Here is a 25,715-nt window from a genome sequence, read left to right on the forward strand (position 1 = left end):
CAGCAGGAAAAAATACTTTAATTCAAAATGAAAAATTTGTTTAAGAGTTCTAAAACCAGAAGCTACATAGTACAAATTCCTATTTACATCATCTCTACCACCTAAAAGATGTTCTACCAGGACCTTCTACTATCTTCCTAAGGGACAACTTACAAATATGTTTCATCCTCAGTTTTCTCATCTGCAAATGGATTAGAATCTATAGTGTGTACAACTCTAATATCCTATTGTTTCAAGCACTTAAAAACAGTTAAAAGTCAGTTATTTCTAGATTTGCCCCACAGGATTAAAATTAAAAAGGTGTCTGCTCAGTGAATGCTAGAAGGGGCATTACTATGCTACTCTAAGCTACCCACACTGAGCCAGCTCAAGAGAGCGGGGTGAAGAGCCAGTCAATGCCAGTCTCCACTGTTATCTGTAATATAGTTTCACTGAATGTGTCCTGTGGTTATGGATGTAATTGTCCTGAAAAGACTGCAAACAACTGCTCCAACAAGATGGAGCACATTAGAACCTCAGCAGGATGCCCAACAGCTAGCTTGTCTGCCTGCTTTTACACCTCTAGTAATAATGCAATTCCACAAGGAACTGAACCATCATCTGAGAAGCCACCCAACAGCCATTGCATATTTAATGAAGTTGCTCACCAAGAGCCGGAAAACAGAAGGTGCTTGGAGTGCATCATTAGTTCTGTCAAAAGGATAATTTACACATCTATCTTGTCAAATTTTCTATGGTTTATACTTTTACAATAATCAATCTAACATACATTTGATTAGTGAACTAGAAAGTGAAAAAAAAAAAAAAAGACAGTGCAGCTGACACAGCTCTGGCCCCTCATAAATGTATCTGATGGAAGAATTTAACCCTTTAGTGGCAGAGAGTCTGTGAGCCTTTTCAGCCACACTTAACAGAATACATAATGTGTTCGGAAATCAAGACTTATGAAATTAAAGGGACTAGAAATACCTGATTTTCCTTAGCAATTTAAGTCGTTAACATTGTAGGACAAGTATATAAACAGAAACAAGGTTTTCTTTTTCTTTTTTTTTTTTAAGATAAGTTTTTGCTATAGGTTGCGTGTGCTCACCAGAAAGACAGAGACAGACAGACAGAAAGCAGGAAATCACCCCCCCTCCCAGGAGGTATAGCCATGCCTCAATCCCTTCTCTCCATTCTCCTCTCGGGATCTTGGGCATGCACGCACATGTATCCGGTGTGAGCTTTAAATGGCTGGATCCGGGACTTAAACCACAGTCAATGACATGGGAATCCAGCAATGTAAATATTATGCCATCTGCTGGTCCCCAGAAACCAATTTTAACAAGACAATTATTGGAAATAGTCTTGATATTCTGTAAAACGTTCTGTGGCTGTCTCAGATGTATCAACAAATTAAAACAGCAAAACACCACAGGCCCTAATCCCAGAGAGGAAACACACTTAAAAGCAGAAGTTTTCCATTCTAGAGATAAATAATGTCCTCTGGGGGCCAGCCGGTGGTATGGTGGTTAAGGGTGCTGGATTTCCACATGGCTGACCACAGTTTGAATCCTGGACCTGGTGGCTTGCTTTCTCACTTTTTCTCTCTCTCACTTGTTCTTGCTCTGTCTCTCTCTGTTCAAATGAAATAAATAAATAAATAAATAAGGTTAAATAAAATAATTCTTAAAAATAATGTCCTCTGTACAATCCTTACTTGCACTACTAGTTCACTATGCTGATACACACATGTAATACATTACATAGTACACATGTAATGACTACACAGTAGTTGTTTAAGCATCATAGAGCTCATTTTCAGAAAAGGAAGAAATGTTATCCTTTCCTTATACGCTATATTAAAGGAGGGGGAAAAAAGAGGGCAAACAATAGGTGGCTTAAGGCTATTTCACTATATCTTCTGTGATAGTTACTCACTGGCGAGGTATATATATATTCATACCACGTGAAACTTATTCTTTTTCTAGACTTGAATTGTCTGGCATAGAGCAGCCATGAGCAAATACATTCCTTTGACTTACGGTATAAATAAATGGTATAAATCTAGCTGTAGAGTTCACACTATAGCTACAAAAATCCTACTTCACTATCTTTGAAACAAAAGTAGCGACCCTGTACTCCACAATTCACTATTACTATAAGTATATAATATGTCCTCAGTATATAAGCCAGGATTTAAGAGACTTAGAAATATTTCACAAGATACCAAGAGATGGGCCAAATACTGTCTGTATATGCATTGTTAGAAAACAAATTGTGAAACGATAAATACCATTTTTAATTTAAGCAGAAAAAAAAATTTCCCCATTAATTATCCATAATGTTCAGTATCTGTGAGTTTCAAGTTGCCAGGTTCAGGACTCGAACCACAGTTGGCCATGTGGGAGTCCAGCGTCTTAACCACTATGCCACCTGCTGGTCCCACTACGTACATTTTTTTAAAATGTACTTTTGGAAGAGAGAAATGAAAGCTTTTAAGGGTAGTCTTTGAAACCACAGGCTCAACATTTTCCTTTGATGTTAACTGATCAAAGATAAAATTGTATTTTGTGGCAAGATCAATGGCTTAAAATAATGAACAAGCACATCACCAGAAGTAGGGAGCGAGGTCATGCTGTGTGAGGAAAATGTGGACATGGTGACCAGCCTAGCCGCCAAAAATTATCTGAAACTACTCTTTGTGGTTTAAAGAAAGAGTTAGTGGAAACTATTAAACCACCCCATCTTAAAAGGTATAAATACAGAGTCTGCTAATCACAGAAGTCTCTTTAGTTGGACAAATTTTAACTCTTTGAATCAAGATTTTGAGTGTGAAGTAAAAAAGAATTGTTACAGACATTAAAAAAAATTATGAAGTGGGTCAGATTTAGATGATTACTAGAGTAAAAGCTCAGAAGAATTTGGCCAAAACAAAAAGTTCGTAACCTTTATATTTAACAACTGTATTTTAAAAGTTCTGGCTTGAATATTCTGGATTACCTCTTTAGCACTATTCTATAAATCAGATTTGAAAAAGGAAACCCAGACCTCACCTAGTGCTTATATGAGTGATTTGAGAATTGATTTTGTATTTCAAGATTTAATTAATCCAACCAAGCTACTGGTGGACACTGGATGGACACTCAACCTCTATGCAGATGTAAATTCTAGCCCCTGGAACTTGTTACATGCTGAGGAAAACAGAAAACGGAAAATTCCCATTCTTTGAGTTATATGATATTTGACTGTTATGATACTTCTTTAGATGAGAGTTCAAACTGAAAAGAGGATTTAGCTGTCCATTTGCCTGTGTTATCAAGAACAGTTTTGGTTGGTTGGTTTTGGTAGAGGTACATGCTGAATGCTTGCCAAGAACATCCAACTAAGTGATGTAAATACAGGCTTTAAGAGCATAGGAAATGGGGCCATGACTATCCAAGATTCCATTAAAGACCAATTTAGTGTTCAGTAGGTAAAAGTTGCTTGATTTAAGTCATATGACTTATTTTCTACTAGTGAAACTTCTGATACAACGACAAATTCATGAACTTTAACAAAGCAACTTAAATAAAATATTTTAAGAGTTTTTCTCTTATTGTCAATATTTAGGATGTAATTTTTCTTCATGCTAACATTTCATCTGTGCATTTTATACAATAACTCTAAGCGCTTCCATACCCTTGAATAGGTCTTTAGAAATTATGCAACAAAAGCAGCTAGACTCAAGCTATCTTTAGGACCACAATCAAGTGCTAATTCTACTATACACCCACAAATGATGGCTTGACACATTTCAAATTTAAACCAGAGTAGTAATCAATGCCCACAGAACACAGACCAAAGGAATCAACTAGATCAAATGATATGAGATAAATAAGAGAAGAAAAGGATAGGAAACGTCACATGCTCCTTGAAAACTCGGGCCATGTTTTACTCACTTTTCAGTACTGTTATATAACATAGTACATGCTACATAGTAAGAATTCAATAAAGGTTAACTGAAGTAAAAAGTAAGTATTGAACTACAGCTATCCATGAGTCATTTTATATAAGGGCTAGGAATTCAAATATCTAGGGAAAACAATTTGGGTTTCCTTAATTTCCTTTGCTACATCTGCCTTGCCTTCCCTATTATTATGACACTATATTCAGAGTTATTCTATAGTAACTGGGGCAGGAGAGAAAGTATGTCATGGGGGGACCAGCAGACAGCAAAATCGTTTCATTGCTGGACTCCCATGTAGTCAACCATGGTTCAAGTTACAGACCCAGTGGCTTAAAACTCATACTGGGCACATGTGTGTGCATTCCCAAAATCCCAAAAGGAAAATGGAGGAGAAAGGACTGTATTGTGCCATACGCCTCTGGCAGAGGGTAGGGTGGGGGAGACTGCTTGCTTTCTTTCTCTCTGGTGAGCACATGAGCCCTAGAGCGAAAATCTCTAAAAAAAAACAAAAACAAAAACAACAGCAACAAAAAACTCCCCCCCCCAAAAAGCGGCCAAAAAAAAGAGGTTGATTTTGCATGTCTAGAGACATTTGTGGTTGTCAAAACTGAGGTAATACTATTGGTATTTACAGGGAAGAAGTTAGAGATGCAATTAAGTATCTATCCTACAATACACAGGAGAACACTCTTAATTAGGACTCACAGAGATAAAAATGTCAACAGTGCCAAGATGGTAAAATCCTGATGTCTTTATGTTGCCAAGTGGCTATCTTCTAAGAGCCCAAGCAGTTTCGTAAAGGCAACACACTTTCACTATTGCAACCAACTGGATTAGCAGAAATTGGTTTACTGCTATTTGTAAGGTGACCTTGCTCTAAATGGGAAGTTATTGGCCAAATTGAGAGGAATCCTAAAAAAAAGTATAATAGAAGACAGGAGATACACTGGAAAGACATAAACTACTAATGACAAATGCTGATTTATTTTAAAAGTGAATTCCAAGAGTTTGATGTCTACTGAAAAAATGTTTAAGTTGCATTCTTGGGGCCGTTTTTCTAACCAATAGATGAAAACAAAAAATAAAGCTTCATAGCACTGCCCAATGTAAAGTTCTATGATGATGGAAATGTTTTATATCTGCCCTGTTTATATTGTAGTCTCCAGTCACATATGGATATTAGAACACCTGAAATGTTGCCTGTGCAACTAAGGAAGTAAATTTTAATTAATTTAATTTTAATTAACTTAAATGTAAATAGCTACATGTAGCCTAGTAGTTTCTGTATTAGATAACATAGCTATAGGATATTAAAAATGAATTTTATTTAAAGTCATTTTAAACAGATATTATAGCTGCAAATATCTAGTACAATTATTTGTAATTATGTGAATCTATTAATATAAATAGTTAAGTATTCTGTAATAGTATAATAATGTAGTATAATGTAGTATAGGTATTCTCAGACTTACAAACATCTTACTTATAAGAGTCCTAGAAATAAAATTGTTGGGAAGAAAAGGAGGTCCAAAAATAAGTGGTATCATCAAAAATCACTTTTCTCTCCTAATGACACACATAGGTTGGACCCTACAGGTAGAGCACATGGTCAGAGGCAGCAAACACAACACTGTTTCTAGCCCTTTCTGTATAGGACTGGGCAACTGTGATTGCAAGGTGGGAAGAGGCAGGATCAATCAGTACATTCTTGCTAAAGATTTGTCTGTCACCTCTCTAATCTGTTTACCCTATGATACAACTGAAATAGTTTAATATTCAGCTAACTTACAGGTTAAATTGGCTTTTACAAGTCTGATCTTAAATCTAGCTATTTACCACATTGACTTAGTGGGAAAATATTATAACCAACTTAAATCTTTTGTGAGAAAAGGCCAGTCACAAAGAAAAAAACCAAAGCATAAAAGGCAAAACAAATTTTCTGTGATTTTACGGGAACCTCATAAAGATTAAACACTGGCAAGTCCATATACTCTCATTTGGTGGCTATCAAAAGAACAGGCTATTGATATTGAAACAATCAGGGTACAGAACCAGTCCATCAGCACAGGCTCCTCCGTGCTGCCTGTTTATACTTGCCCCCTTTCAAGTTGCAACTCTTGGAAATCACTCATCTGATTTCTATTTCTAGAATTTTGTCATTTCAAAAATGATATGGAAATAGGATCATACAATACATAACCTTTTGAGATTCATCCAAGTTGCTGTGCGTCTCAACAGTTTGTTCCTTTTTTTATTGCTAATACAGCATTCCATATACGGGTATAATAGTTTAGCCATTTGCCAGTTTGAAGGACATCTGGGCTGTGTCCAGATTATAAATGAAGCAGATATGAATATTCATGTACAGGTTTTTATGTGACGTTTTCATGTCTCTGGTACAAGTGCTCAAGGGTACAATTGCCAAGTTGAGTGGTACGTGCACATTTTATGTCATTAAAAACTCAAAAGCATTTTCCAGAATAGCTATACTACCAGCAATGTATGAGGCTCAGTTTCTTTTTATCATTGACAGAATCTGATACTGTCACTGTTTTAATCGCAGCCACTCTGATAGGTATACAGTGATATTTCTTATAGTTCTATGTACATTTCCTTAATGGTTAATGATGTTAAATATCTTTTCATGTGATTATTCGCCATCTGCATTCCTTTCCCACAAAATGTTTCTTCATTGCCCATTTTCTAAATGCTTTTTACTACTGAGTTTTGGGAGTTCCTAATGTATTCTAGATATGTCTTTTGCTGGATATGTTGTTTGCACATACATTCTCTGTCGTCTATCTTTTCATCCTACTACGAAGTCCTTCACAGAGCAAAAGCTTTTCATTTGGATAAAATTCAGTCTATCAATGTTTCCTTTTATGGATTATGTCTTTGGTGTTCAGTCTACGAACTCTGCCTTCTCTAGAGCCTAAAGTATTTTCCATCATTTTGTTGTAAAATTTTTACAGTGTTTTGTTTCACATTTCAGTTTATTATCCATTTGACTTAATTTTTGTACAGGTGTGAGAGTTAGATAAAATTTTTTCTTCCTTTTTAAAAAATTTTTTGCCTGTGAATACCCAATTGCTCTAGCATCATTTGTTGAAAAGGCTATGCTTTCTCTATTGAATCACTTATGTATCTTGTCTAAATCAACTGAACATATTTGCACAGGTTTATTTCTGTTTTCTACTCTGTTACACTGATCTATGTGTCAGCCCTCTGATACCACAGTCTTGTTTACTGTAACTATATTAGAAAGTCTTGAAATCAGGAAGATTGGTGGCTCTCATTCTATTCTACTTTTTTAAAAATAATTTCAGCTATCTTGTTTCTTTGCCTTATATAAATTTTAAAATACCCTTACTATATTATAAAAACTTGGACTGAAATTTGGATAGGAAACGTGTTTCAGTATCAATTTGGAGAAAATGGACACTTATCATGCTGATATTCATACCAATCCATCAACATTCAATATCTCTTCTTTTACTTAGGTCTTCATTGATTTCTCTCATTAGCATTCTATAATTTTCTAAATACAGACCCTGTGTACATGTTTTTTAGAGTTATGTCTAAGTACATACATGTTTAATTAGATTTGAGCCTATTTAATTTTCTGTGGAGCTACTATAAATGGACATCCCTAATCCAAAAATTTAAAGCGCTCCAAAATCAGAAACATTTCAAGAACCAATATGTTGCCACAAGTGGAAAATCAGATTTCATATGACAGGAAGCAGACAAAATAATGCAATCCAGAGCCAGCAGGTGGAGTGGGGGTTAAGGTAGCTGGATCCATGTGGCTGACTCTGTGGTTGAGTCCCAGACCCGGTGGCTTGAAAATCACTCTGGGCACATGTGTATGCATACCCCATATCCTCAGAGGAGAATGAAAGAGAAGGGACTGTAGCATAGCTATTCCCTCAGGGGGTCATTTCTAACTCTCTCTCTCTCTCTGTCTCTTCAGCAAGTGTACAGGTTCTAAGACAAAAATATAAAAAACAAACAAACAAAGAAAGAAAACTACGATCCAGAAACAGTGTATAACATTACCTTTAGGCCATGTGTATAAAGTATGTATGAAACATAAACATCTTTCATATTTAAACTTTAGTCCCATCTCTAAGATATTTCATTACATATATGCAAATACTCTGAAACCCTCATCCCCCCAAAATCTGAAATATGAAACACTTCTAGTCCCAAGCAATTCAGATAAGAGAAACTCAACCCATATTGTGCTTTAAATTTTGGTTTCAGGGCTGGCAGGTGGTGTGGTGGTTAAGAGTGCTGGATTCTCACATGGCCAATGTGGTTAGAGTCCCAGACCTGGTGGTTTGCTTTCTCTCTTTCTCTCTCTCTCTCTGTAACTCTCTGGTCAAACTAAAATTAATTAATTAAAAAATTAAATAATTCTTTAAATAAGCAAACAAATAAATAATTTCGGGTTCTTTTCATTTGTTGCTAAAATATAGAAAAACAATTGATATCACTGCATGTGATCTTGTATCCTGCAACCTTGCTGACTCCATTTTTATGGATTCTTTGGGATTTTCTTCATTGACAATCATGTCTTCTATAAATAGGGATAGTTTTATTTCTTGCTTTCCAATCTGTATGCCTTTTATTTTACACTGCAGGTTTTTTCTTTTTCTTTTCTTTGGGGAGCAGGGAGAGATTTATTTTTGCTATAGGGCATGTGCACTCGCCAGAAAGACAGAGAGAAAAGATAGACAGAGAGACAGAAAGCGAGAAATCACCCCCCAAAGGGGATGGCCACACCACAATCCCTTCTCCTCCATTCTCCTCCTGGGACCTTGGGCATGAACACACATGTACCCAGCCTGACTACATGGCAATCCAGCAACACAGCCATTATGCCAACTGCTAGTCCCCACATACTGCAGGTTTTTAATAAATGGTCCCAAAGTTAATCTTTGTCTTAGTTTTTTTTGAGTAGTCTTCTTTTATTTTTTACTTTTCTGAAATTTCTAGATTTTTTAAGAGCACAAAAAAGAGCGAAGATCAGCTGTCCATGCTTGTGACAGAAAATAATTTTGATTAATTAAAGACAATAATATTTAAGCTAAGAGTTGTTATATTTAAACAAGATTTTTTTTCACCTTCTGACAAAGATGTAGGTATAACTTTAGCAAATAACAACTTAAAATCTTAAATCATAAATTGAAATTAAATACAGGGTTGACATAAACTCTTGCTGTTTAAACTGACCAGCTCTTCAGTTAAAAAAACAAGCACTACGAAGATTAAGTTAAGCAAGCTTTATATTTCCTATAGCCTCTAGTTCCAGACTACATCTGTTTTCTTTGATACACAAAACCGAAGTTAAAATAGCTCCATTTATCACAGCATGATTGTAGGCAGACAAACCAGCCTGTCTGTTTCCAGATAGTGAAAGCAACTGTTATTAATCACAATTACAGGCCAAACCCTCTAAGAGAAATTGCATCAATATTCTCCCAACCCCCAGTTCTTCTACTATGAAACTCAAAAGTGGTACTGAGAGTGTCATGGTGCTGCCTGAAGGTCAGTAAATAAAGATGCTATTAAGAGGTCAACCTGATTTTCAAGTTCAAGATGCAAATCAAGGAAAATCTCTTCCACACAGAAAAATAAGTGAACTCTCAAAAGCTCTAGTATTGGAGAAGTTTAGCAGGACAACTAAACACACTACTGAAAATTTATATTGAAAATGTTTCTGCTTTATGAAATTATACTGAACAGCAGCAGAGATTTGAAATTTACAATTTACATGATTAAACAGAGAAGCTATTATAAAAATAGACATTTTTCTAAAGCAAATTCCATACCTGCAGTGTGAAGGAAATTTGTTTTTCTTTCATAAAAATTGTAAGAATTGTTAAGAGACCTTCTTATAGAGTGAGATTAACTGCAGAATATACATAAAAGTTGTTAAAGTTATTGTTAAATCACATCCTTTGAATGTAGAGATCTTTTCCAAATAAACTGTAATTTTTTTTCCCAATAGTTTGGGGAAAAGTTTAGAACACAAATTAGAATTCTTCCTGATACTATTTCTATTATTAAAAAATAACAACAATAAAACACTAGACTGATGTTCAGGGACCTACTATATGGAAGCTATTTTAGATACTTGATGCACATTATGATAGTTTTAACAGTAAATTGATGAGACAGATACTACTATTCCTGTTTTGTGGGTGAGGACATCGTAATGCAGAGCAATGAATGCCCTAAGGTCACATGGCCAGTTGAGTGCAGGGCCAGGAGTCCAATACAGATTTCATTCCAAAGCTTATCTTCTTTCCCGTCTATATTGCTCCCTCAAATCATACTTGCTTTCAGTTTGAATGGAGCCTTATCGATGTAATGCCTCTACAGAAGGGCATGGAAATGGCTGAGAGTTTGGAGTTGAAGAAAAATGTACATTATGTGTCTTACGTCTCCATTGAAATAACTGACTCTGATACTATACTTTCCCAGAAATATTAGAGAATTAACTAAGCCTTTCTATGTTTAAATATGACCCTATATTCAGGTTTAGGTTTTATTAAATGTTTAAAGATAAATTAGCAATGAGACTTGCCATTCTAACGTAAGATCCAGAGCTGTTCAAGAATTTGTAAAGCTCCTCCAAATTCCATGAGCACTTGGGATACACTTATCAATTCATTTAACATAGTCACTGACATCTACTATGCTGAACTCTGTAGAGCAGCCACTCACTCTTCTAGGCACTGGAGGATACAATCGCAAATAAGATAAAGTCATTGAACTCACTTTGACAGCCTCGCTGAACTTATTTCAAATGGAGAATACAGAAATTACACAAGAGAACAGAGGAGATACCTCTAAGAAAGTGACCTCAGGGCCAGCAGATGGCATAGTGGTTACACTGCTGGACTCCCATATGGTGAACCACGTTCGAGTCCTAGACCTGGTGACTTTAAAATCATGCCAGGCATATATGTGTGTGTGCCCAAGATCCTGAGAGGAGAATGGAGAAAAAGGGACTACTGCATGGTCATCTCCCCTTGTGTGTGTGGGGGGGTGATTTCTCACTTTCCCTTTCACTGTCTGTCTCTCTACTCTCCAACGAATGCACATGCCCTAAGGCAAAAACTTCTTGGGGGGGAAAAGTGAGCTAAATGATGAGGAAAGTTTGCCATGCAAGTATCTAAGGGGAAGAAATTATATTAGAAAAAGAGGGGACAAATAGCCAGGGCCTTGAAGGGTAAAAGCATGTTGAAAGAATAGCAAGAAAGTCAATGTTGTTAAAAGGAAATAGTAATCAGAATGAAGACAGGCAGATGGATACACTATGTATACCTCTGAAGGCTTTGATAAGGAGCTTAGACTTTATTCTTAACCTGAGGTGAAACCAGTGATTTATTTTTTTATTTTCTTCTTTTTTTTTTTTCTAACAGAGATTTTTGCTATAGGGCGAGTGTGCTCATTGGAGAGACAGAGAGACAGAAAGCGAGAAATCAACCCCCCACACCTGGGGTATGGTCACACCACAATCATTTCTCCTCCATTCTCCTCTCGGGATTTTGGGCACACACATGTGCCTGGTGTGAGTTTTAAGCAGGTGGGTCCAGGACTTGAACCACGGCCAATAACATGGGAGTCTAGTGACATAACCATTCCACTATATGCTGGTCCCCAAACCACTGATTTTTTTTTTTTTAAAAGATTGCTTGGGCAGCAAGAGAATTGAGAGTAGGAAAGCATAGTGGAAATAGACCAGTTAGAAGGCTACCACTGCAGACTCCCAGCAGAAGACAGTGATGGAAACTAGGGTGGTGGTGGAGGGGATGTGCTTTGGTATCTGGGAGTCATCGGCATATAGACGGTCTTTGAAATGGGTGGACTTGGAAAAATACTGAGTGAGTGAGTGAACACAGAGAAACGAAGGGCCAAGGGCTGAGGCCTGGAACACTCTATTTACCAATTTAGAAGAAGAAAAGTAGTAAAAAAAATAAAAAAAGAAACAGAAAAGAAAAAAGAAAGCATCTTCACTGTATCAGCACATCTGCAGTATATTTTGTATTTTGACGTTCTTTTCTGAGCATTCCAGGATACCAGGTAGTTTAGAATTTGTTTCCATGCAGGCATATTTTTAATCACAAAGAAAATAACAATACCAGAAATAGAATAGAATAAAAAATTGCTATTAAGTAACATAGATCCTCTTTAATAAGCTAATATGCAACCATACCTTGCTACATTCAACATCAAGACAATAATTTCTTTCTCTCTTTCTCTCTTTCTCTCTTTCTTTCTTTCTTTCTCTCTCTCTTTCTTTCTTTCTCTCTCTTTCTTTCTCTCTTCCTTTCTCTCTTCCCTTCTCCCTTCCCTTCTCCCTTCCCTTCTCCCTTCCCTTCTCCCTTCCCTTCTCCCTTCCCTTCCCTTCCCTTCCCTTCCCTTCCCTTTTCTTTTCTTTTCTTTTTTTTTGGTAGAGGTTTTGGCCTCAGGGCTGCTCACCAGAGAGAGAGGGAGAGAGAGAGACAGACTGACAGACAGACAGACACAATGAGAGGGAAACTGAGAAATCAGTCCCCCAGAGGGGATGGTCACACCACAATCCCTTCTCTTTCATTCTCCTCATGGAATCTTGGTCATACACATACATGTGCCCAGTGTGAGTTTCAAGCCATTAGATCCAGAACTCAAACCACGGCTGGCCTTGTGGCAGTCCTGCAATGTAATCGCTACACTGTCTGCTGCCCCCAAGACATTACTTTCTAAAAATAAATTATTTCATCAAACTTGGAGTCTTCACTAGATAAAGATCCAGAAGCCTAGAGTTTGAAATGCACAGAAATTATGTAAGTAGGGTTACTAACATGATCTGACCTACATTTGTTTTATTACCTAATACTGCTGCCATGTTGAGAACCAGCAATGAAGAATTATAAAAACAACCAGAAAAACTGAGTTGAGGCAAGAACTGATAGGACTGAGAAAATAACAAAGATGTCTGTCTGTAATGAGGAAATTAAAATTTTGATTCATTTTTATCTGTTTCATCGAAAATAGGGCAAATAATTAACTTAGAAAATGTCAAAACTGAAGACACAAAGATTTTATATTTTAAGAGGAAAAGAGTACTGTGTAACTTCTTTTCATATATATACATTTTTTAAAAATTGTATCCTTTTTCAAATGCTATTGCATTTAATCTTTTTAGATTTTACTCATTTCAGATATTTTAGGCTTTTAAGTAAAAGAACAGGAATACTGAGGTAGGTGGACATAAGTTCAAATTCAGATTCTGGCACTAATAATTACTGCTTATTTTGGAGCCAGTTACTATCTATTCAGAGCCTAGTGTTTTCATTTGAAAAACAGAAATAATACAGGTTGAGCATCCCTATTTTAAAAATCCAAAATGCTCCAAAAATCCGAAACCTTTTGAGCACTGACATGAAGCCACAAGTCACTACTAGAGGACTTGAATATCCTCATAGATCCTTAAGAAGTAGAATCATAGACCAAGGGAAAAAAAAACCACTGGTTTTGATTTTTGTCCACAAAGTTGCAGGTCATTTAGTCATTCCTAATTTCCACAGAATTTCTGACACTTTGTATAACTTGAGTAAACTGAGAACTTCATTCCACAATTATGGAAACAGCTCGTCTAATAATCAATTACCTGACTGACAATTATGTGTCTATTTCTTATATATGAGATTCCCTCACAGAATAATCTCTCTCACATTTATGATTATAAAAACAGAACTTAAATTTCCATGTTTCGGGACCAGCAGTTGGCGTAATGGCTATGTTGCTGGACTCCCATGCAGTCGACCACGGTTCGAGTCCCAAATTCAGTGGCTTAAAGTCGCGCCGAGAGCATGTCCATGTGTGCCCAAGATACCAAGAAGAGAATGAAGGAGAAGGGATTGTAGCATAGCCATTCCCCCTGGAGGGTGATTTCTCGCTTTCTGTCTCTCTGTCTCTCTCTGTCCTTCTGGCTAGTGCACATGCCCTATAGCAAAACCCTCTCCAAAAATAAAAAAGAATTACCATGTTTCAAGAAGGTGCATTTTGGGCTGCTGGCACATACCAAAAAGCAACATTGTTGGCTATGGAAAGAAAACCTTAATTTCTCTTAGATCAAGTAATTATGGCTATATTGTTTCCAACAGCAATGTTATCATTTTAGAACCAAGAACACATAAATACTTCATAATATCTATTTTTAAAGTTTTTAATGTATTAATATAATGCCATTCTGAAACAGAGTAAGACATTTAAAATAATATGTATGATTTTCTGAACATTTTTAAATAAGTGCTAAAAATCTAAGTATCTGTATAATATCACTCTTGTTTAAACTTCCAAAACTAGGGACCAGCAGATGGCGTAGTGGTTATGTTGCTGGATTCCAATGTAATCAAGTGCAGTTTGAGTCCTGGACCCAGCGGCTTAAAATACAGCAGGCATGTGTAAATGCATGCCCAAAATCTCAAGAGAAGAATGAAGGAGAAGGGATTACAGAATGGACATACTCTTGGGGAGTGATTACTTGCTTTCTGTCTCTATCTCTCTCTGTCTCTCTAGTGAGTGCATGCAACCTATAGCAAACGTCTCTCTTAAAAAAAAATTCTGCGAGACCAGCAGTTAGCGTAATAGCTATGTTGCTGGACTCCCAAGTAGTTGACCGCAGTTCGAGCCCCAGACCCAGTGGCTTAAACTCATGTCAGGTACACGTGCGTGTGTGCCTAAGATCCCAAGAGGAGAAAGGAGGAGAAGGGATTGTAGCATGGCCATCCACCCTGGGGCATGATTTCTTGCTTTCTGTCTCTCTGTCTCTGTCTTTCTAGCAAGCGCACGTATAGCAAAAACCTCTCAAAAAGAAAAAAAAAAGACTTCATTTGGGAGTCAAAAAAAAAAAAAAATCTAAAACTAAGCCTAGCTCAGGTGGTAATGTCCACAGTGTACTAGACTCCAATATTAGAAGTTACATGGCCAACCACGGGTTCGGATCCCTGGGACAGGCTAAAAACACGCCAGGCAGGTGAGTGTATGGTTGGCCAAGAGCTTGAGGGACTGGAGAACTGGAGAAAGAGAAATGGAATATGACAAGACCCTGTCAAGGGTGCTTTCTCTCCTTCTCTCCTTCCTGTGTGTATATGTACACATATGTTCTTATCATAAAAACAAAAATAAAATTCCAAAAGTAGGTTTAGACATTTAGAGTAATCAGAAGATTTTCATTCTACTTTAGAGGTTTGTTATATTCATTTTCCTCCCTTCATTTCTGTCATTCTAACATTCATTAGCACTTCCATCAAAGGAAGGGATAAGAAATAAGAAAAGGAGGAAAAGAGCAAATTCAAAAGTTTATCAACCAACTATGCTAAAAATGTATTTATGGGTGTTATGATAAAAGTAAAGTGAGAGCAAAAAATTAAATTAATACGATGATGTTGGGAATTGTCTTTTTATTTAATTCAGCCACTTTAGCAATTATTCCAGACCTGGCCGTAAGAATGTTATATGAATATAGAACCTCTGTAGCTCACCAGAAATTTCCACCAAAATTTTTTCATTCATTCTACACAAGTGTATGGAGAGCTGACAGGAAACAACACTGTTCTACATACTAGTTTACAGCAGGAGACAGAACAAAACCCCCTATACTCACGATCTTCACTATACAGTAGGAAGAGAAAGATAATCTTAAAAAGTACAATTACACAACATATTAGATAATGATAAAGGCTATGAAGGAAATAAAATAGGAATGAATGAAAGATATAAAGAATCCAGGACAGAATTGGAAACTGAATTTTTAAATTGGCCATTTATCATCATGCTCTTCCCTCAAAAATATTTAAAAATTTAAAAATCTACATGTTTCTATTTTCCTAAGCATCAAATTAAATTGAGATACAAAGGGAACTTCTAAAACTTCACAGAAAATAGAATTAAAAAGTATAAATGTATTTTGGTACAAAATTTCTGAAATCCATAAATATATTTTCATAAGATGGATTTTCCACGAACTTTTCAAAGTTTTCTTATGTTAAGAATTAATTTCTGTTCCAAATGATGGGCAAATACCTTCAAAAATAATATGACAGAATGGCTACTGTTTAACTTTCTAAAGGACTGTCTCATACTACTTTACTAAGACAGTTAATAACAAAGGTATTGGGTTGTCAGAAAAGTCATGACATATTTTCTATGCAAAAATGCAATAGACATATCATATTCTTCATTGGTGATTGATAAATTCTCTGATAAAACTTGATACTTACCAAATGACCACCAAGTAAAAACAAAACAGAATAAAAATCTTGAAAAAGTTTTTCATATCCTGTCTTGATTAATTTTCTGAGTTTTGAGTGGGCAGAATAAATAGCCTTTTGATTTATGGTATAAGTGATGTCCAGCTATATTCCAATCATGGCTGAAAAACATTTATGTAGGGTCCCCCACCTTAAAACTTTTTGCTGTGATGGTGAAATACCTCCCAGGCAAGCTGGACAATACTCTAGTAACATGAGGTCCCTGAGAACTCAAAAGGGCTGGCAAGGCTCCATATCTAGGCAGGCTTATCAAACCGAGCTTCTCTTGGTGACTATCAGAACCTAACTACCAGTGTCAGCTATTCCAAGGCATAAAGACTTTTAAGAAACCTCAAGTGCTCTTAAATTACTTACTCCTAGAATGACTCTTCTCAGTATTTTATTAAACCAAGCATTTTTAAAAGTAGAAATACTCTCCCCACCCACCAAAAGAATACCTCCATGGTGATGCGACAGGCTCCCTCCATTGGCGAGAATTTCTTCCCTAGCAGCTGCCTGTATTTGGAAATTACAGAACAAATCATTGTTACTTAGATTTCATGTCAGAGTACAGGAGTAAGACCTAACTCCCAAAGGAGGTACACATTTCCTGGGTTAAATAATCTAGAAGCTAATTTTCCTCTCAGGCTAACTATGTTTAAAAAGCAACTATACTATGCAGACAAATTTTATAAGATGTTTTTCTAGTTAATAGTCATAATGTCTATAAAACCACTTTAAAGCTCTGGGGGTAGGGGGGGGGTAAAAGCAAAACAACCAATCCAACAGCACTAAGTTGTTTAATAACAATAATAAATAAAGTTTGTGAAGACAGATTCAAGTTCTACTTTGCAGTTACCATCTCATTAGTGACTAAAGCTTACTGACAGCCTCCTGTATATCTAAAATAGTACCAAGCCGTTTGCCTGCAGCATCTCATGTATTCTTACTATACCCTTATGGAATAATTATAATGATTCCCATTTCACTGATACAGAAAATGAGGCTTAGGTAAGTTAAATTACTTGCCTAGTATCACATAGACTTCAGAGTCAGTATTATTTACCAAGCTATCAGGGATCAACCATAAAAGCCCATATGGCAAACATTTCTCAGGTAAATGACTTGAGACACATTATTTATCAGTCTTGCAGATATCTAAGTGTGAAAAAGAAAAAAAAAAATCCTTGTTTTACCTTACTAACATTTAGGCCCTGACTAAACTTACATAATGCTCAATTTAGAAAGAAACATTTAAAATATAGAGTGACTGAAGTGCAGAATTAAAAAAGGTCATAGAGGGGTCGCAGGTCGTGTGGTGGTTAAGGGCACTGGACTCCCATATGGCTGACCGTGGTTTGAGTCCTGGACATGGTGGCTTGCTTTCTCACTTCCTTCCTCTCTCTCTCTCTCTCTCTTACTCTGTTCCTCTCTGGTTAAATTAAAATAAATAAACAAATAAAGTTAAGTAAAATAATTCTTAAAAAAAAAGATCATAGGAACTGCAATCACCTTTAATTCCTAGTGATTCATGAGTATACAATCGCTACAATGTCTTGACCCCTCAGAATTACTCAGGTGTGTATAAATCAAGGCAAAAGACAGCCCGGGTGGGAGAGATGAACCACACTTCATCCAAAGTAAGCTATAAGGACCCTCATGACTTAGGACTTCTGGTTTTTTCCCAATGAATCATAAACATGTTAGCCCTTGCTCTAAGAAATCACACGTTCTAACAATTACTTCAAATAGAGCAACACCTAGTACCTGAGGTCGGAAGCAATTAGAAAATGGCAGTCTGGACTGGGAAAGAAGGAACAATACCGCTTGTGGTGCTACTAGAAAGGGCTCTCTGGATAGTGAGAAAATGACACTGAGGCACTGAAAGGCTAAGGTGATTTAAAAAAAAAAAAGTACTCAAATTTTGGGGACTGCTAGATATATTTATTATTTTGATTGGGGTAATGGTTTCACAGGGAGATACACATGTCAGAATTCATGAAACTGTGTACTTTACATACATATAGTTCACTGCATTTCAATTTTAATTCAACAATTCTATTTAAAAAGAAGAGGGATGGGGAGAGACAACCAAACGTTGTCTACAGTTTGGGTCTAAAAGTATTCCATTGAAATTACCTTATAGTTCTATCTTTGGAAGGCACAAAACAGAGTTAAATGACTAGGAAACCTAAGTTAGAAACCTCCATTTCCTGTAAGTTCTTCTATGGTCTAGTCTGTTTCCCCAGCTATAAACATACTTGTAATGAGAAATACTGGCCATGAACAGATGGCTTTATAAAAACTAGCAGCTAAGGCCATTTAAGAAATACAAATGAAGCTGTTAGCAAATAACTCCAATGGCCAAAATACAGCTTTAGCATACAAAGAAATCATAAACCTAGAATGATCGTATTACAACAAAAATCAAGAGCATTAAGGCTGCTGACCGCAACAGCAGTCACCACCTGCAGATGGTGAGCTGCCAAAGTGAGAGCAAGGATTCCTACAGCATAGGAATTTTTACTGTTGTTTAACTTAGTCAGCTGTTAAGTACTTTAAGTAACAATGAATTATAGACTACGGGTAAACAGAGTCTTAATTTTAAACGTACAATTCAGTACATAAGCCAGTGCACCAAGTGTGCTTATTCTATGGGCTAGCATTAGGCAAACCATGTGCATTGGAAAAGAATTAAACTACAATCATAAATAGAGATAACATTTATTTAAATTAATAAAAGAAAGTTAAGAGCTTTATGTATGTATGCAAACTTACCTCAGTTTGTTCGAACACGGTCAGTGGGTCACTAATTCCCCTGTAGTTAAAGGCAAAATAGAAGTAGATACATGCACCTGCATCATAAGTCTGAGTCACCCTAAAAAATAAACAGACAAAATCCCACAAGGATTTAAATGAAATAAAATCAGATTTAACATCTCCACAACTCAAAGGCAGGATCACCTCAATGACTAGCTAAGCTATCATATAATCTCCTTCTCTAATCAGACAGGCTCCCACTCCATGGAAGGAATGTACTGGGTTGTTAGGAAAGTCAGGACCTATTTTTATGCTTTTCTATGCAAAATTTCATCATTTTTCTGACAACTCAGTAGACTCACTGTCTTTAGTTGTTGCTAAAACAGGTGAAATGAGAATGCAAAGGAAAACAATGGAAAATTTTCATTTAAGTGCCAGTTTAGTGTATCATAGGTATACATTCAATCTTTTTTTCTTTTTTGAGAGATATATTTTCTGTTATTGGACACATGCACTTGCCAGAGAGAGATAGAGAGACAGAAAGCGAGCAATCACCTCCCCAGGGAGTATGACCACTCCACAATCCCTTCTCCTCCATCCTCCTCTTGGGATTTTGGGCAAGTACGTGCATGGACCTGATGTGAATTTCAAGCCGCCAGTTCTGAGACTTGAACCATGCTTAACCACATGGGAGTCCAGTGCCTTAAACACTATGGCACCTGCTAGCCCTACATTCAGTCTTACTCTCATCTGGTCCATGTTTCTAAGATTTCTACTGGGAAATAAAACGAAAACTTTTGTACATTTCACTAACATTTTATGATGACATATCATTTCCACTGGTCTTACAGAAGTTATTTTGTTATCTAGAAGTAATGAGAACTGTATGTGTAAAACCACATTTAATGCACAGCCAGATACTTTTTTTTTAAAGAGGTTTTTGTTATAGGGCGTGTGCGCTCATCAGACAGAGACAGAGAGACAGAAAGTGAGAAATCATCCCCCCAGGATGGGGATGGCCACACCCCAATCCCTCTTCCTCCATTCTCCTCTTGGGATCTTGGACACGCATGCACATGCGCCTGGTGTGAGTTTTAAGCCACCGGGTCCTGGATGTGAACCACGGTCAATTACATGGGAGTCCAGCAACATAGCTGGTCCTGATAAATACTGTTTTAAAGTGTATAAGCAGGGTCAGCTCCGTGGCTTAGTGATTAAAGGAGATCCCACACAGCTGGCCATGTGGCTTGAATCCCATCCCGACTCCAACATAGGTGACGTGCTTGTGTGCTCCAAATCCAAACAGGATGGAAAAAATGGAGGAGAAGGGATTGCAGCATGACCATAACCCATTGGGAGGAGGACTTTCTTCCCCTCCCTCTCTCTCTGGCAAGTGCCCTTCCCCTCCGGCCAAAATTTTCCGAAAATCACATAATCAAAATAACAAAAACATGACACTTAAAAGTATACATATCTTAACAGTAAAAGTAACACCAACTTTTTCTTTTCTTTGTTCAATTATGAACAGTTTTACACATAATTATGTCTACATGGCTGGTATAAGACAGCACTTGAGATATATCCACATTATAAACAATACTGCTCCATTATTTTTCAAAAACATATTCTCCTGCCAAAAGACCACACAATGAGGTCCAGATGTGTAGATACTGATGATGTTCTGTACAGCCACAGTAAACAGACATGACATAAAATGCCTGCCCCTTGGGAAAGGTAGTATTAGACTAAAAATAAGCAACTTGGTTCCATTTATTGGCCCTCTCAATGCTGAGAACAGCAATATAAAATGCATGAATACATATGGATATGCAAACTAAAATAAATTTTCATTACTTAAAAAATAATCTATATTGGCCCAGCCACAGTGGCATAGATGGTGGCATGCTGTTCTGCTGTGATGGAAGCCACATGGCTGGCTGCAGGTTCAGATCCCCAGTCGATCTGACACTTGCTGGACAGGCACAGCCAAGACCCCTGACTAGCTGGAAGGCTGGGGAAAGAAGATCACAATGGGACAGGCCTTGTCCAGGGTGCTTATCTTGTGAAGGGAAAAAAAAATTTTTTAATCTATACTGATAAAATATGAGCAAGTTACAATCTCTTCATAGTACATTAAATGCTCTGATAATAATACTACATTTATTTGGATTCTTATAGCTCAAAAGACTTAAGGTCTATGTAGAAAAAGTAAAGCACTGGAGTTGAGGCCAAAAGGAAGACATTTTTCAGTGTTGGCTATAACTTAAAAGATAAGTAACAATTAAAAAATACCATTAACATTTTTTTTTCCTACACAGATAGTTTAAATGCAGAAAAAGAAACTCGTCTAAGCTCTCTAGAGTAAAAATGTGATATGGTCTCAGGATATAAGATGACAAACAGGACTGAAGAACACTGATAATTCTGGCTTCACTTTATAGCCAGTAGTTCTCCTAATGATGCACTACCAGAAACCTTGGAAGAAAGAACATAAAAATAGACATAAATAACTCATGCAGCCTAAAAATCAGTGTAGACCATAGTCCATAAACATGGAAAATGCTAAGGGCACCAAGTCACAATGGGTGATTATATACAAAGAGTAAGAAAATGTGGGCAGGTCAGAATGGAAAAGGTATCCTAGAAAAGGTATGGAGACCGACATGAAGTGTAAGATACTGCTCTGGGGAAGAAAAATGCCATATTAGCAAAGTGCAGGATAAATCGACGGGGAAATAACAAAGGAAAGTAAAAAAGCTAGACATCCAAGAGTGGTGGAAGCAGCTGGGTACGGAGACTGAGAAAAGTGTAGTAAAGGATGAACTGAAAATAATCATGAAATTGACATTAGGAATAACAAAAACCAAAGAAGCTGAGGAAGAAAGCAAGACCACAGGAGCAATGGCAACTGCTGTGACAGATGTGGAGACGATCCCTGCGTGCTCCAGCTATGGCACACGGGCCCTGAGTGACACACAGATTTGCTTCTCTCTCTCCCTAGTCCTCTTCATCTTCTCATATGCCACTCATCCTAGACTCGTATTAGTATTTCCCAAGACTGAGCAAGCACTCTTCTTCGTCTTTAAAAACTACATTCCCAGGGCCAGTAGATAGCATGGTGGTTAAGATGCTGGACTCCCACATAGCAGATGACAGGTTGAGTCGCAGATCCAGCAACTTGAAAATCATGCCAGGCACATGTGCATGTGTGCCCAAAATCCCAGAAGGAAAATAGAGGAGAAGGGACTGTGGCGTGGCCATCACCTGGGGGAGGATGAGGGCAGTTTTCTCACATTCTCTCTGTCTCCAGTAAGCACACATGCCTGCAGAAAAATAATAACAATTAAAACAATACCAAAAAAATAAATAAATAAAAACTACTTTCCCATGTCAAAAGGATACAGAAATCAATTTTTTTTTTGCGGGGGGAGAGGTTTTTGCTATAGGGAGCATGCGCTCGCCAGACAGATAGAGACAGAGAGACAGAAAGCGAGAAATCACCCCCCAGGGGGGATGGCCATGCTACAATCCCTTCTCCTCCATTCTCCTCTCGGGCTCTTGGACACGCACACCCACGCGCTCGGCGTGAGTTTAAGCCACCGGGTCCAGGACTTGAACCACAGTTGACTACGTGGGAGTCCAGCGACATAGTCATTACACTAACTGCTAGTCCCTCAGAAACCAATTTTAAGAGTTCCCAATGGCCAAAACTGGGACAATTTGAACAATAAAGTGAATGATGATAATAATGGATATAATTCAGAAATAAAATTATCTAAGCCCTGTGCCAGCAGGTTAAGGCACTGGATTCCCACAGGATCAACTGTGGTTCAAGTTCTGGATCTAATGGCTTGCTTACTCTCTCTTTTTCTGGTGAGCACATGTACCCTGCAGCAAATTATAATAATGATAAATAAAGAATAATTCTTTAAAACAATTTTATATTAAAAAATAAAAAAACTAATCCTTCCAGGAAGAAGCAAGAAAGGGAAAGTAAAAAGGAAAGAGTTCTTCCTGTCTGTGAATTGTAATTGATCAATGTAAAAGGAATGATTAAAATAAAAAATCATTACTTGAAAATATCACAATACTATTGCCACCAAGAATCATCAATGGGAGATTGACAGTATGAGAAAAAGGACATGCAGAGTCTCAAAGTTTCTCTCTGAAAGGCATTTAGTAAGTACAATGAGAAAAACAGTAATTTTAGAGGGAAGAAACCTAGCAAGCATCACTTTAATAAAGTGATCAAAGTTAACATCACCAACTAAGATATGTCAGCATCATCTTCCTGATATGATGGTCCAAGAAGAGCATATCACTTCCACAGTATTCTTGTCGATATAGATAACTTGAATTAAATCACAGGAAACAGTAGACGAATCTAAACTGAGGAACATTTTACAAAGTATCTAGCCAGTATTTTTCCAAAGTGTGAAGGCCATGAAGGATAATCTGAAAAATTATTCTAGATTGGAGAATATTAAAGAGGCATAATAACTAAACACATTAGGTAACCCTGGATTGGACACTGAACCAGATAAAAAGACACAAGAAAGGAGCCAGCAGGTGATGTGGTGATTAATACGCTGGGCTCCCACATGGCCAACCATGGTTCAAGTCCCGGACCTGGCAGCTTGCTTTCTCACTTTCCCTTTCTCTCTCTCTGGTCAAATTAAAAAATTACAAATAAAGTTAAATAAGTAATTCTTTTTTTTTTTTTTAAGAAAAGACACTAGAGGCACACATGGTAAAGAAAGTTCTGTGAGTTAGATAATAGTATTGTAACAACACTAATTTGGAGGGGGGTTGTATTACGACAGGGTCTTATGGTTGCAATACCACCTCAGCCTCCCAGTTCGAACTACAGGCATGCACCATCAGACTCAGCCTTTTCTAGACAGGATGTCGTTGTGTTTCCCAGGCCAACTTTAAACTCATGATCCTCTGCCTCGACCTCCTGAGCTGTGGAAAGTACTGGTGTATGCTACCATAACTGGCCTTTAGGCTGGACTAGGACTCAAACCCAGGCCTCAGATTTGGTCCCAGTCTGCAAACCACAGCATCTTAGTAGTATGAGCCACCATGGCTGGGCCAGTTTTTATAACTGTACACTAAGTATGAGATATTAACATTTGAGGAAGATGGGCAAAGGGTATATAGAAAATGCTATTTTACAACATATTTTAAAAGTCTGGATTATTGCCCCCCCCATTAAAATATTAATGCAATATGAACGTTTCTCTAATTGGCCTGAAATAAATGCTTCCCCTACTCCCACTTCCCTCAAGAGAGTTTTTTATAAGAATTATTTATTTATTATAATTTTTATTTGACCAGAGAGAAACAGAGAGAGAGGGGGGAAATGAAAAAGTAAGGCATTAGGTCTGGGACTCAAACTGTAGTCAGTCATGTGGGAGTTCAGAGAGCCCCAACCACCATATCACCTGCCAGCCCCAAGAGGGCCTTTTAAGATAAACTAAACATACTGCATTTAAGCACAGCCTCCAAACAGACTAGACAAAACCTGATGATCAGTTATAAGTCTTCTAAATTTCCCTAAAGTTAGTGGAACTTAAAACTTAGAGAAAGGAGAAAGATTTAAATATAAAATATGAACAAGCTGGGTAAAATATAGCATCTTCACTGAATTCACATTAATAATCAGTAGAAATGTGGAAAACAAATCAAATGACCATATCAAATGCAGCATCCATGACCCCATATGAATATATGTCTCATGTGTATATACAAAAGATATTGAATAGTAGATTATTAAATCATATATATCAGGGCTTTCAAAAAGCAATGAGAATAGCTTTAAAAAAGGAACTAAGGTAATCATACTCAAATCTCCAAATGCAATTTACGGAGGTTCCCACGAAGAATTTAATTTAACAGAAGGAGTGAATACAGAAGAAGTACTCTTTTTACTACACAATACAAGCAGAATCTAATCTAACATTTTAATTGCCTTTTAGGCCAAATGTTAGGTGCCTCAGAACAGAAGAAATGAACTGTTTAACAATGCTACTGTCAATTTGCCAGCTGTTTTTTTCTTCTAGTGTTAATTCACACTCATAAAAAAGGATTCCTTAAATGTTTACATTTTAAGTACCAGATTTACAAAGTTTTAAAAAATTAGAAAACTATTTTAACTGTGAGGGCACTATCTTAAGGAATAACCAAATTCAAATAAAATTTTAAGAAAAAGTAAAGTTAGCTTATAGCAATTAGTAAATTATACATTACTCATAGAGAAGCATTAATACCAATTAACAGAAAATGCAGCTAAATTTAATAGGGCATTGCTACCTTCGACAAATCAGTCTTCAATAGAGTGGTGGTGAATAAGGAGTTGGGGCAGAAGGAGGAAAAAGTAAAAATCTGTTAAACTGCCACTGGATAAAACAAAGGAATAAACATTTTCCAAAAAAAAGATAGATTTTATTATTTAAAATGTTTCAAACTAACAGAAAAAAGTAGTTTTTGGATCACTATCAGGACTATTATTAAGAGGCCTGACAAGCCCAGCCCAGTAGCATATGCATAGAATCACCACCGGGAAGATTGGAAGCCACATGGAAGACTTCAGTTCACTTCCCAGGCCAATATGACCTTGCTGGGTGCAACTGCATACAGCTGTTGTCCTGGTTAATTAAGAGGCTAGGGCAGAAGGATTGCAACACGGTGAGACCCTGTTAAGAATGCCTCTT

The 25,715-nt window shown here is 37.0% G+C and overlaps 1 protein-coding gene across 3 annotated transcripts in view; it reads right to left on the minus strand.

Annotated features, from left to right (window-relative positions):
• The window catches only part of AGPS (alkylglycerone phosphate synthase), a 135,974-nt gene that overhangs the window by 6,039 nt on the left and 104,220 nt on the right, over window positions 1-25,715 (minus strand). For 2 of the 3 annotated variants that reach the window (XM_027773119.1, XM_014589018.2), the window contains exons 17-18: window positions 19,018-19,117; window positions 16,698-16,755 (exon numbers count right to left, since the gene is read on the minus strand). In XM_027773119.1, coding sequence (XP_027628920.1) covers window positions 16,698-16,755; window positions 19,018-19,117 — 158 coding nt within the window. Of the gene's footprint in view, window positions 1-16,686; window positions 16,756-19,017; window positions 19,118-25,715 lie in introns of all 3 variants that reach the window. The other variant, XM_027773120.1, reaches the window with a different exon arrangement.

Source organism: Tupaia chinensis, unplaced genomic scaffold (assembly GCF_000334495.1).
Source record: "Tupaia chinensis unplaced genomic scaffold, TupChi_1.0 Scaffold000322_1, whole genome shotgun sequence".
NCBI lineage: Eukaryota > Metazoa > Chordata > Mammalia > Scandentia > Tupaiidae > Tupaia > Tupaia belangeri.